This window comes from Sus scrofa, chromosome 7 (genome assembly GCF_054392235.1).
Source record: "Sus scrofa isolate SSC_HxYL_T2T_F1_AM1 chromosome 7, Sscrofa_HxYL_maternal_Yorkshire_Landrace_v2.0, whole genome shotgun sequence".
NCBI lineage: Eukaryota > Metazoa > Chordata > Mammalia > Artiodactyla > Suidae > Sus > Sus scrofa.
Genome location: NC_139389.1, coordinates 28,422,932 through 28,435,685, shown reverse-complemented (window position 1 = coordinate 28,435,685; position 12,754 = coordinate 28,422,932). Strand labels below are relative to the sequence as shown.

The 12,754-nt window shown below is 59.0% G+C and overlaps 3 protein-coding genes across 10 annotated transcripts; all 3 read left to right on the top strand.

The window, feature by feature from the left end:
* The first annotated feature begins 1,085 nt into the window (after positions 1–1,085).
* Positions 1,086–3,291, top strand: GPSM3 (G protein signaling modulator 3). 2 transcript variants are annotated; one of them, NM_001123119.1, is made up of 4 exons: positions 1,086–1,517; positions 1,733–1,835; positions 2,072–2,271; positions 2,498–3,291. In NM_001123119.1, the coding sequence occupies exons 1-4, from the start codon at positions 1,476–1,478 to the stop codon at positions 2,633–2,635; spliced, it is 483 nt and encodes a 160-aa protein (NP_001116591.1). In that variant the 5' UTR covers positions 1,086–1,475; the 3' UTR covers positions 2,636–3,291. The 2 variants fall into 2 exon arrangements, with proteins under 2 accessions (NP_001116591.1, XP_005665877.3); XM_005665820.4 differs by having other exon boundaries at positions 1,387–1,517; positions 1,727–1,835.
* A 612-nt stretch (positions 3,292–3,903) lies between these two features.
* On the top strand, positions 3,904–9,291 carry PBX2 (PBX homeobox 2). The gene is made up of 9 exons (NM_001123157.1): positions 3,904–4,393; positions 5,338–5,411; positions 5,638–5,885; positions 5,984–6,174; positions 6,359–6,494; positions 6,616–6,769; positions 7,157–7,245; positions 7,371–7,457; positions 7,570–9,291. The coding sequence occupies exons 1-9, from the start codon at positions 4,173–4,175 to the stop codon at positions 7,660–7,662; spliced, it is 1,293 nt and encodes a 430-aa protein (NP_001116629.1). The 5' UTR covers positions 3,904–4,172; the 3' UTR covers positions 7,663–9,291.
* A 402-nt stretch (positions 9,292–9,693) lies between these two features.
* AGER (advanced glycosylation end-product specific receptor) lies at positions 9,694–12,747 on the top strand. 7 transcript variants are annotated; one of them, NM_001123218.1, is made up of 11 exons: positions 9,694–9,825; positions 10,076–10,182; positions 10,313–10,505; positions 10,685–10,749; positions 10,859–10,946; positions 11,041–11,223; positions 11,368–11,498; positions 11,665–11,806; positions 12,094–12,120; positions 12,243–12,369; positions 12,475–12,743. In NM_001123218.1, exons 1-11 carry the CDS (start codon positions 9,774–9,776, stop codon positions 12,572–12,574), a joined length of 1,215 nt encoding a protein of 404 aa, NP_001116690.1. In that variant the 5' UTR covers positions 9,694–9,773; the 3' UTR covers positions 12,575–12,743. The 7 variants fall into 7 exon arrangements, with proteins under 7 accessions (NP_001116690.1, XP_084822829.1, XP_084822826.1 ...); XM_084966703.1 differs by having other exon boundaries at positions 9,742–9,825; positions 12,479–12,747; XM_084966700.1 differs by having other exon boundaries at positions 9,742–9,825; positions 12,094–12,132; positions 12,475–12,747.
* The last annotated feature ends 7 nt before the right edge of the window (positions 12,748–12,754 follow it).

Below are 12,754 nucleotides of genomic sequence, written 5' to 3'. Positions count from 1 at the left end.
CTACGCCAGAGCCACAGCAACGCGGGATCCGAGCCGCATCTGCGACCTACATGACAGCTCATAGCAACACCAGACCCTTAACCCACTGAGCGAGGCCAAGGATCAAACCTGCATCCTCATGGATACTAGTCAGATTCATTACCCGCTGAGCCATGACAGGAACTCCTAGTTATACCTCTTTCAAGGCAATGGACCTGAGACACAGAGGCATGAAGCATTTTTAAGGCTAATAATAACTACCATTTATTAAGCATTCACAATGTGCCAAATGCTTTATCACATTGAATCCTCATATCAACTCTATTTTTAAAAAACTCCAGAGTTCCCACTGTGGTGCAGCAGGTTAAGGATCCAGCGTTGCCTCCGTGGCAGTGTAGGTTCAATCCCCAGCCCAGCACAGCAGGCAAAGGACCCAGCGTTGCCTGGATTCCATCCTTGGCCTGGCAACTTCCACATGCGCACGTGAGGCCAAAAAGGAAAAACAAAAACGAAAACCTCCATTTTAATCTTTCAGAAACTGAGGCACAGATTTTATTTGCCCAAGATTGGAAGGCATTAAGTGGCAAAACTTGATCTTGTCATCATATTTCATGCTTAAAGTCACTCAGTTCATAGGACAGGTTGCTATTTGGAGGTCCCAAATGTCTCTGCTGTCCTGTTCCCACCTCGGCATCAGCCAATCTGACCAGCATCGAATAAAGAGAGACCAAGCCAGGTTTAATCCTCTCCCTTTCCTATTTCATGACTAGAGGGAAGCTTCCCCTGCCCCCTTGTCTCTTACGTGTGCTGCATATTTTGTCCCCTGAATAGACCGCAAGTACCCATAGGGCAATGATAACTATTCTACACATTTATTAGACACAGTGCTAGGAGGATATGTATATGTTTGAGAGCCTGACATCCCTGGATCTGAGTCTTCTGCTTCCCCCTGGAACCATGCTCCTCCCAGTCCCAGTAAGTCTGACAGAGGCTGAGGAAGAGGGTCCTTCTTGGGGAAGATACCTGGGGCAATGAATGGGGGGGGGGGTTGGGGGGGTTCTGAGGAGTGAAACCACTTCCTTTGTAGCTAGTTCCTGTGTTGACAGAACTGCAGGGGAGGAGGGGGGGTGGAGGGAACAGAGTTGGGGGGGTTAGGGGGCTACTGAGGCTCTGGAGATGAGAATGCCAAAAGTCCTTCCCCACCCTGAACCTCCACCACTGCAGCAGCTGGAGGAGCTTTTCCCAGTCTCTGTGCTCCCCTGAGGCAAGCGAGGTCTAGCAAGCAGCTCGGGTGGGAAAAGAGAACTGGAGGAAGTTGACAGGGATGGGCGGGGCCGGTGGGGGGGCTGACCAGGAACCCAGCTTCCTGCTCAGTACCCAGGCATCCAGCCCCCGGCTCACCCCCACCCCTTTCAGCCCCTACTCCCCTCAGGACCTCAGGGTTCCGGCCCTCCTCCCAAATCCCACCCCCCCCATCGGCTTCTCCCCTCCAGGGGATGGAGGCTGAGAGACCCCAGGAAGAAGAGAATGGTGAGCAGGTGAGCTGAGTACTGGGTCGGGGAGGCTGACACTGCGAGAGGGAGGTGAGAAGACCTGAGAAAGAGACTGAGTCATGGTGGACTCCGGGGACGCAGAGGGGCTTGGGCACACTGAGGCAGAAACAGACACAGAGAGAGGAAATGGGCTACTCGCCTAGCCCTCTGCCCACCCCACCCCTGCCTGACTGGCTGGAACCGCTGTCTCTCAGCATCAGGACCCCGATCAGGATGAGCATGGCTGGCCCCCTGTGAACACCAGCACTCGGCCTTGGCGATCTGCTCCTCCGTCCCCTCCTCCTTCAGGGACCCGCCACACAGGTACCCCCACCCACCCAGGGAACTCCCTGACCCTGGTGCCCACATCCTCCCTGATCCCGTTACCAAGCCCCACTCCATCACGGGCTCCTTCCCCACCTCCTCCAGACTCCCCATCACACCCCTGAGCCCTGATCCCAAGTCCCTCAACACCTTACCCTGCACCCCCCCACACACACACACCCCACTCCTGACTGCCAGCTTCTCTGGGTCTCTGAGCCCTCCCCCTCCTCTCCCAGCCGTGGGGCCCCGTTCGGCCTCCCTTCTCTCCCTGCAGACTGAGCTGCTCCTGGACCTGGTGGCTGAAGCCCAGTCCCGCCGCCTAGAAGAACAGAGGGCCACCTTCCATGCCCCCCAGAAGCTCCCAAGCCTAGGCCGAGTCCCACCCCGGCCTCTTGAGGACAGAGAACAGCTCTACAGCACTATCCTCAGTCACCAGGTGAGTCACCCCACTGCCTGCCCCCCCAGGAGACAAGGCCCAGGCTTCTTGGTCTCTTGGTCCCTGTTCTCTTTGGGGCCCCACCCCTCCTTCTCCCCAGGCACCTGCCCTAGTCCCCCATCCCCATCACACATGTCCTATATGCCCCTCACACCAGCCTGGCTCCTTTCAAGGCCTGCTCCTCTTAGAACCTTACCAACAACCTTCCCTGCCTCTCCTCCTCCAGTGCCAGCGGATGGAAGCCCAGCGGTCAGAGCCTCCCCTACCCCCAGGGGGGCAGGAGCTCCTGGAGTTGCTGCTGAGAGTTCAGGGTGGAGGTCGAATGGAGGAGCAAAGGTCCCAGCCCCCCACACACACCTGCTAAGACTTGAGCTCCCACCAGCCCTTCTGCACTCCCGGGGTTCAAAGCTGGGCGGCCCACTGCAGGCCTTGAGCCCTGCCCCGCAGGGGCACCAGAGACTGGAAGAACCAGCAGAATTCTCAATATTCACTGCCCTCATCCACCTTTCCTGGGAACTAGAGGGGGTGAAAGTCCTCAAACCCTGGGAATTGTCAAGGTAGGATGGATATTTAACTCCCCCTGTGACCAAGTAGGTGGGAGCTTGAGGCCGGGAGAGGATCCTAGGTACAGAGGGACACCTCACCCTTTCCTCTGATCTCAGGGAGGGCCTGGAGTCTTGGTCCTGAGCTGTGGGGACACCCTCCCCCCATAGTCTGGCCACCAGGTGGGAGCTGAGGGCTCAGGCCTCCACCTCCCAAGGAGGCAAATCTCCGGAGGTTCTGACCTGAGAGACAGTTCCACCCTTCTTCCCAACAAGAAGGGAGGAGAGGGCACAGCAGAGACATTGACTCTTCTCCCACCCCCCCACCCCCCCACCCTGGCACATCGCCCCCCCAGCCCCAGAACTGAGGGGCCTACAGCCTGTGGATGGACATTGAGCCCTGCCCACCCTCCCTCCCCACTGCTGTTCTGAACTGTCTGATGTTTGGTTATGTGAATAAATATAATTCCCCTCTGGACTGAAGACTGGTGTCTGGGTGGCGGGGTGGAGGGTAGGAAGGTGAGGCCAGAGGCCGCCACTCTCCCCAGTCTGGCCAGAGGCCAGCTCCCCTCCCTGGCTGGTTAATTACTGGCTCATTAAGCAGCGGCTAGAGACCTTCCTAATTATCCCCCCCAGCCCCCCTCTCCTGGTTTTAATTAAGTAGAACAGGGAGGGGAGTCATTAGGAGAAGAAATATGAACTAAGCTGTCTGTGAACCCAGGCATTCCCGCGGCCGGAGTCCACATCAGCTAGAACCCGGATTCAGAACCCCGGCGGCAGGTGCCCCCAGCCCCCAACACGGCGCCCTCCCAAGCCACAGAGGTCCATCCCTGGGGCCTTCCCTTCTTTTCCCCAAGGGCCAGTCTCCTCCCCTCGTCCCCTCCTCCACTTGGTCTCAGTTCCTCTGTTTCTGTGTCTCTCTCCGCCCCCAGCTCCTCCCTGTTCCTCCTCTCTTCTCCCCTCCTCTTCCTCCCCAGCTCCCCTCCCCCAGCCTCCTCCCTCCTCCCTCCTCCCTCCCTCTCTCCCTCTCGCTCTCTCGCTCTCTCTCTCCCCTCCCTCTCTCTCTCTCTCTCTCTCTCTCTCTCTCTCTCTCTCACTCACACACCCCCGCTTGGGCCTCCTCTCTCTCTCCGGCTCCATTTTCTCCGCCGCCGGGGGCCGGGGTCTCCTGTGGGGGGCCCAGACGGTACCCCAGGTCTCCCTCCAGGGCCGGGGCGGACCCCCGGGAGAGCCGGGAGAGGGGGAGACGGGCGGGGGTTGGGGTGGAGGGAGCAGCGGCCCCGGCGAGTTTGGGGGGGAAGGAACCAGGCGGGGGGGAGGGGCGGAGCAGGGAGGGGGCCTCAGGGCCCCCCCCCAACTATGGACGAGCGGCTGCTGGGGCCGCCCCCTCCAGGCGGGGGCCGGGGGGGCCTGGGATTGGTGGGTGGGGAGCCTGGGGGCCCTGGCGAACCTCCCGGTGGCGGAGACCCCGGTGGGGGTAGCGGGGGGGTCCCGGGAGGCCGAGGGAAGCAAGACATCGGGGACATTCTGCAGCAGATAATGACCATCACCGACCAGAGCCTGGACGAGGCCCAGGCCAAGTGAGTGCCCCCAACCCGGGACCCCACACAGACCCAGCAGAATGCCCGTTCACAAGCTCCGAGCCTGCTGGGAGCCCCCCAACTCCAGGACCCTCCCCAGGATCCTTCAGCTCTCCCTTCCTTTCCTTTCTCGCGGGAGCCCAGAGATAACTGATCCCTCTCAAGCCTCCTTTCAGCCCCAGTACCCGAAACCTTCAAAAGGGGGAACCCTAGGTGGTCTCACCCCCCCAACTCTCACTGACCCCCCCACTCTCCCCTGGAACACCCTGCCATCTCCAGAGCTCCCTTCTGGCTCCCAGACTAAGATCTTCTCCCCTAAACTCTCCAGCCCACCGTCGGCCTGCGGGCCTCCACACCCCTGCCCAGAGCTCCTACCATTCCTCTCCAGCCCTGGCCCAGCCTCCAAGGGGCCGAGCTCACCCTCTGCCCCAGCTCAGCTGACACTGGAAGCATCAGAGCCTCCCGCCCTGCTCAGTCCCAGGACCCTTCTTCACACACCTCTATACCGAACTCCCCACTCTAGCTTAGCACCTCTGACCCCTCAAACTCCAACTCTTCTCCTCCCCAGCCTCCTCTCTTCCTCTGAAATGTACCTAGTCACCCTCATTTCTGCAGTCACCCCAGGTCGCCCTCTCAACCCTTCTGGATCCTCTCCCACGGTCCTCCGCCCGGCCATGGTGCCTTTCGCCGGCTGCACCTTCCCTCCACCCATCCAAAGCCAAGCCGCTTCCCCGAGTGTCCACACACTGGGAGCCGATCTCTTCCTATGAACCCCCCAACTCCATTCTGCCCCGAACCCCACTTTCTCCCACCACAGATTTACCCATCTCCTCCCTTGTTCCCAGGCTCTCTCTCACCCTCCTGGGTGTGTCGCTTTGTGGTTGGGTCTTTCCCACTCCCCCGTTCCTGTAGCCTCTCAACTTTTCTCTCCCGTTCCTCCCAAGGAAACACGCCCTAAACTGCCACCGAATGAAGCCTGCTCTCTTTAGCGTCCTGTGTGAAATCAAGGAGAAAACCGGTATGTGGGATCCCCGTCTGACTTCTCAACTCTGGGGACAGAACCCTGTTCACTGTAGGACTCAGGCTGAGAGTTTGACAACTTGGGGCCCAGAGGAGAGTGGGGGTCAGGAAGATTTGCTGAGGAGGCCTGGGAAGAGGACCCACACCTGGAGACCTGGGTCTCCAGGAGGGCTGAGAGCTGGTGTGGGGTCCCCGGTCCCTAAGTCCACCCGCCTGCACGCTAGGCCTCAGCATCCGAAGCTCCCAAGAGGAGGAGCCCGTGGACCCACAGCTGATGCGCTTGGACAACATGCTTCTGGCGGAGGGTGTGGCTGGGCCCGAGAAAGGGGGTGGCTCAGCGGCAGCAGCTGCAGCCGCCGCAGCCTCGGGGGGCGGTGTGTCCCCTGACAACTCCATCGAACACTCGGACTATCGCAGCAAACTTGCCCAGATCCGCCACATTTACCACTCGGAGCTGGAGAAGTACGAGCAGGTGAGGAGAGGACGCTGGAGCGGGTGGAGGGAGACGCCCTTGGGGGAATCTCGAGGCCCATGGGCCCCTCCTCACCAGGCCACTGGCCCCCACTGCAGGCATGTAACGAGTTCACAACCCACGTCATGAACCTGCTGAGGGAGCAGAGCCGCACGCGGCCCGTGGCACCCAAGGAGATGGAGCGCATGGTGAGCATCATCCATCGAAAGTTCAGCGCCATCCAGATGCAACTCAAGCAGAGCACCTGCGAGGCCGTCATGATCCTGCGTTCCCGCTTCCTGGATGCCAGGTGGGGCCCAGGGCCCCAGGCCGGCCCCCAGCTCCGGGCTCCTTCCACTCGTCTCTCAGCCTCGGGGCTGCCATGTTGCAGAATACACAATTCTCCGTGACAGCGGTGCCCTCTGGGGTGCAGCAACATGGTGGCCCTGTGGGGACACCAACACCCTCCTCACCGGCCCCTCTCTCCTCCGTAGACGAAAACGTCGTAACTTCAGCAAACAGGCCACTGAGGTCCTGAATGAGTATTTCTACTCCCACCTGAGTAACCCATATCCTAGTGAGGAGGCTAAGGAGGAGCTCGCCAAGAAGTGCGGGATCACTGTCTCTCAGGTACTGGGGGGGCTTGGGGACAAGGAGTTTGGGGGCAAAACGCTCTCCAGTCCTGATGACTCAGGTGTTTACAGAGGGACAGGTTCCCACCTGAGCCTCCTTTCTGCCCAACACCCCGCAGGTCTCCAACTGGTTTGGCAACAAGCGGATTCGTTACAAGAAAAATATTGGAAAGTTCCAAGAGGAGGCAAACATCTACGCTGTCAAGACCGCCGTGTCGGTCACCCAGGGAGGCCACAGCCGCACCAGCTCCCCGACACCCCCTTCCTCCGCAGGTGGATCCCGCGGCTGCCACCCCTGGCTGGCTGTTTTGCACGCTTCCTGCTTTTGTTCCCACTTCCTGTCTAGGCAGGATCATAGCAGAGAGGGGGCCCTTTTGGGGTGAGCGGGACCAAGCTGAGATGGGATGGGGACCCCAGGGGACAGAGGCCACTCCAGTGAATTTACTTCTGCCTTTCTTCCGGCCACTGGCCAAGGAGGGCTCAGGAATAGCCCGTTCCCTGAGTGTTGCAGTGTTGTTTTGTGGGTCATTTGTGTATGGTGGCACAGCCCCGCAGAGCTAGGTCAGGGGCTTTTTGAAAACTGAGAGCTGTGGTGAGTCTCCTGTCTGCCACCACAGGCTCCGTTACACCCTTCCCTAATTCCCCCTCTGCTCCCCCAAGGCTCTGGCGGCTCTTTCAATCTCTCAGGATCCGGTGACATGTTTCTGGGAATGCCCGGGCTCAACGGAGATTCCTACTCTGCCTCCCAGGTCAGGTGGTCCATCCCGCCTTGAGTAGGGCTTTCCCAAACTCCGACTCCCTGCTTTAGGATGTGCGACTTTTTTTCTTCTGAGGCTTCTTCTCACTGTGTCATGTCCTCCTCCGTTGCCTGCAGGTGGAATCACTCCGACACTCGATGGGGCCAGGGGGCTATGGGGATAACCTCGGGGGAGGCCAGATGTATAGCCCTCGGGAAATGAGGGTGAGTGAATGAGTGAATACCACCAGGACGGGATGGCCTTTGCCGGGGCGGTGCCGGTCCCCACACTGGGTTCCCCAAAGCCCTACCCCAACTGTCTTGTCTCTTTTCCCAGGCAAACGGTGGCTGGCAGGAGGCTGTGACTCCGTCCTCAGTGACGTCTCCGACAGAGGGACCAGGGAGCGTTCATTCTGACACTTCCAACTGATCTCGCCCCTGAGGGCCACAGGGGTGGGGGCTCCCAAGGCAACTCTTGAAGAGGACGCAGGCATCCAGAGGACAAACCCAGACACAGGAGAAGCACAAGCTAGAGACGGGCCAACAGGAGCATCCCTTCCCTGGCCAGACTCTCTCAGTGCTGGGGTGCTGACTCTGTGGCAAGGAAGACGGGGTCCCCTGAGAGGAGAGTGGGGTCTATTTCCCCCTTTTTCCTTCATTTTTTCTCCACCTTTCTTGCTCACACACAAATACACACACCTAGAATCCTAGTTTTCAGAACTTTCTCCCCTCTCTCTCTCATGCATTCTGTTTCTCTCTCCTACCCCGCCCCCCTCTTCTTCTAGGCGCCCCCACTCTCCCTCCCCCACCCCCCTTATCTGTTCTGGGATCTATGGAGCCGCCAGCCAGCCCTGCCCGACCAGAGATGCCAAAAATGGGGACATGACTTCTGGACAGAGGACATGGGCCACGCCCCTGTGCCTCCCCACCCCTGCCCCTCCAGACGGCTTTATTACCTCATACGCAGCTCATCTTAAACCAATAGAATCGCTCGGTGGACGAGAGTGTCTGACTCAGATATCTACCTCGGAGGGAGTTTCTGCTACTTTAGGGAATTGTTGACTGGGCTTTGGGGTTGAACTTTTTTTTTTTTTTTTTTAAGGAAAGAAAAATTAACCCTGGATCCATCTGTATTTTTTTTTTTTTTAATTTCAGGGTTTTTTTGTTGGTGATGGTGGTTCTTAATTTTTAGTTTGGGGGAAGTAGATGTTTTTATAAATATGTTGATTTCGTTTGTTTCTTGCTTTCCCATATTAGGGGTGATAGCCAAAGGGGTCATGATAAGAGGACGGGGAACAGATAGAACTGGTGAAGAGGCCTGCCTGGCTCCAGTCCTGTCAGGAAGTACATTTAGTAGGGCACCAAGCCTGCCCCCCTAAAGCCACTTAGGCGTTCTCCTTTGCTTGTAAAGCCACTTAGGTGTTTGCTTGTGCAGGCAGCTTTCTGCTGCGTTTGGTGTGAAGGCAGTCGGGGCTTGTTCTGCCAACCTATCGGCCCCTCTTCCCACAATCCTTGGGCCGGGCCAGACTCTAATCTTGAGCAAATGCCACCTTCCCCTGTGAGTGACACATCTTTAAATCTTTTTTTAAAGCTACTATCTGCAGGTTGGAAGGGGAAGAATGGGGAGGGGGTTATTGCCAAATATGTTCCTTGGGGGTTGGGGTGTTTGTGTATGTTATCTCCCTCGATTTCCCCAGAAGTGAGGCATCTTTTTGTTTTTTCTCAGTCCAAAATCAAGAGGGTGGGGAGAGAGAGGAGAGAGGCTGCCAGGTTTGGGGGAAGGTAAAACACCACTGTCCTGCCCTTGGCCCTGAACCCTACCATCTGAACCCCTCAAACATCCTCAGGATTTTATAAGGCTGTCACAGTGGGGAATCTCTCCTGTCAAAGATCCCGGCAGGATTGGGGGGCAGGTTGGGAGTGTGATGGCTGGCGGGGGGAGGCATGGGCCAGGGGCAGTTCTCGCCTCACTTGTAAACTTGTAGTTTCACAGAAAAACAAAAAAACAAAAAACAAAAAAAATGCAGTTTTAAATAAAGAAATTTCTTTTTTCCCTGGGCTTAGTTGAGAATTCTTTTCAAAAAACATGAGAAACCCCAGAAAAAAATATTTTGCTCTCATCGAGCCCCAGATAGGTTTTTCTCCTGAGTCCCCCAGCCTTGCCCCCACCACCCAAGCCCCAGGTCTCACCCCTGCCTCCTCTCCAGGGAAAGAGCCAGGCCTGAACCCTGTTGCCTGGCAACACTGCCAAGTCAAGATGGGGCTCTGGTCCTCCAATCGTGGACTGATGGAGTAGATTGGGGTCCTGAGGGGCTGAAAGACCCTAGGAAATAAACTCCCCACCCCCATAGATGGTGGCTGTGCCCAGGGGTGGGGTGACAATTGTTTCTCTTAGTACCTGAAGGACTCTTGTCCAAGAGGCATGAATTCCTAGCATTCCCTGTGACGGGACAGGATGGAGGAGAGGGTACAAGCCCCACCTAGGGTGGTGGCCACAGCAACGAGGGGCAGACAGAGCCAGGAGCCTGGGGAGGAAGCAGGATGGCAGCAGGGACAACGGCCGGAGTCTGGGTGCTGGTCCTCAGTCTGTGGGGTGAGCCACTCCTCCCTGACACCAATCCTCCCCCCAGAAAGCACTCTGCCCCCTCCCCAAATCTTCCCACAACTTTCTGGGAACCTGGGTACTGCTTTTCAATCTCCCACATCCACTGGGTTCTAGTTTTATCAGACCCTCCTTCCTGCCCCTCCATCGTGGTGCTGCCCCCCCACCGCCCCGCCACTGTGATGTTGTGCCTCCCCTCCCCCCGCCCCCACTGTCCTGCCGTCATGGTGCTGTCTCCCAGGGGTAGCAGTAAGTGATCAAAACATCACAGCCCGGATCGGGAAGCCACTGGTGCTGAACTGTAAGGGGGCCCCCAAGAAACCACCCCAGCAGCTGGAATGGAAACTGGTAAGTGGGGCTCTCGTCACAGCCTTCCCACTCCTGGGGAGACCAGTGAGGATTTGCATCCGTCCTGCCTACCGCATCAGCCCTCTCCCCAAGGGCTTGCGCCACTTCGACCTCTCCCCTCTGACCCCAGAACACAGGCCGGACAGAAGCTTGGAAGGTCCTGACTCCCCAGGGAGGCCCCTGGGACAGTGTGGCACGGGTCCTCCCCAATGGCTCCCTCCTCCTGCCGGCTGTTGGGATCCAGGACGAGGGGACTTTCCGGTGTCGGGCAACGAGCCGGAACGGAAAGGAGACCAAGTCCAACTACCGAGTCCAAGTCTACCGTAAGGGTTCCGGGGCCTCCTTCGAGGCCCACGTCCCATCTCAGGAAAAGCCTTCCACCCCAGCCCTTGGCTCCCTGGCCCTGGCATTTGAGAACCTGCTTCAGCTGCCCCCATTCCCACACCCGGGCTGTGAGAACCTTCAAGGCTGCAGCCTCTGATAGGAAGTTTCCCTCCTTCAGAGATTCCTGGGAAGCCGGACATTGTTGATCCTGCCTCTGAACTCATGGCTGGTGTCCCCAACAAGGTAGCAGATGAAAAGGGGAGACGTCGAAAGGGGTCCTGAGAGTGGGGAGAGGAGTGCACCTGTGTGGAGTCTCTTATCGTCAAAGATGACGACGTCACTTTTTCCCCAGGTGGGGACTTGTGTGTCTGAGGGGGGCTACCCTGCAGGGACTCTTAGCTGGCACTTGGATGGAAAAACTCTGATACCTGACGGCAAAGGTGAGCCCCAAGGCGCCCCCTCCCGGCTGCCTTCCTTGTGGCCCCTCTCTTGCACCCACCCTGGATGCCTCGCCTTGTCTTCCCTCCACCACAGGAGTGTCTGTGAAGGAAGAGACCAGGAGACACCCCGAGACAGGGCTTTTCACACTCCACTCCGAGTTGATGGTGACCCCGGCCTGGGGAGGAGCTCCCCAACCCACCTTCTCCTGTAGCTTCAGCCCGAGCTTTCCCCGGCGCCGAGCCCTGCACACAGCTCCCATCCGGCCCAGTGTCTGGGGTGAGCACAGAGGTGGGGAGCTGCCCAAAGCTTGGGTGAGCACATGTCAGGAAGGAGGACCCTTGGGGATCAGAGGGTTAAGTCTGTGGCCACTGGAACCACACACAGGTTTAACTCTTCAACTCATGCCCGGCCCACCTCCAGAGCCTGTGCCCCTGGAGGAAGTCCAGTTGGTGGTAGAGCCAGCAGGTGGAGCTGTACCTCCTGGTGGGACTGTGACCTTGACCTGTGAAACCTCTGTCCAGCCCCCGCCCCAAATCCACTGGACCAAGGATGTGAGTGACCTGGAACAGGGGCTGGGAGGTGGTGAGTTACGTCACTGGCAGCTAGGAGGGCAAGGGGCCCATGGAGATAGGGGGCAGGAGAGAAGCTGAGGAAGACAAGGGTACCTGAGGATGTGGTTAATGGTCTCCTGCCCGCCCCCCCCCCCCCGCCCCCCAGGGCACACCCCTGCCCCTTTCCCCCAGCCCCGTGCTGCTGCTCCCTGAGGTAGGGCCTGAGGACCAGGGAACCTACAGCTGTGTGGCCACCCATCCCAGCCACGGGCCCCAGAAGAGCCGAGCCATCAGCATCAGCATCATTGGTGAGACTTCTCTCCAAAGGGCCCCTGGGGCAGGCGGAGGGACACCGCAGGCTCCAGTTCCCCACCTCGTTCTGGCACTGTCCCCAAGAGCCACCCCACCCCTCCCTCAGTGCAGCCACATCTAGGCCCCCTCTGCCCCATCCAAACCCCACCGAGAGAACGGGCGGCCTGGCCCCTCTCCCCGCTGAACCGCGGGAGGAGAGGGAAAGTCTGTGGGGGCTGCCGCTCAACAGCCCTCTCCCAAACTGAAGCCGTTCCTTCTGACCTGCTCCAACTTTGTCTTCCAGAAACAGGCGAGGAGGGGCCGGCGGCAGGTGAGGGGCTGGGTAAGGTCAGAGGGAAGCTGACCGCCCTCAGCACGACGGCGGGGATACTGGGCAAGAAAGGAACTGTGCGCGGCGGGGCTGTGCCCTCAGTTCTCCCCAACTCCCCACAGGTTCTGTCGAAGGGCCGGGGCTGGGAACGCTAGCCCTAGCCCTGGGGATCCTGGGAGGCCTGGGGACCGCCGCCCTGCTCGTCGGGGTCATCATGTGGCACAGGCGGCAACGCAGAGGACAGGAGAGGTGAGCAGAGGAGGCCAGAGGGCCTCCAGGCAGCAGGGAGGGGTGCGGGGGGAGGATGACAGAGTGCTGGAAATACGGCGAATTCTCCCCAACGCCCCCTCCCAGGAAGGCCCCCGAAAACCAGGAGGAAGACGAGGAGGAGCGTGCGGAGCTGAACCAGCCGGAGGATCCCGAGGCGGCTGAGAGCAGTGCAGGAGCGCCTTGAGCAGCCCCAGCCAGACGGCCACCCACCCTCTGCCTTTTCTTTTTCCCACACTCGGTTCTGGCCCCAGACCAGTTCACCCCTGTATAATCTCCACCCCGCCTCCCCAAGCTCTCCTCCACAACCAGAGCCCCCCACAAGCCATCATGAGTAAACACCTGACACATCTTGCCCCATTTGCTT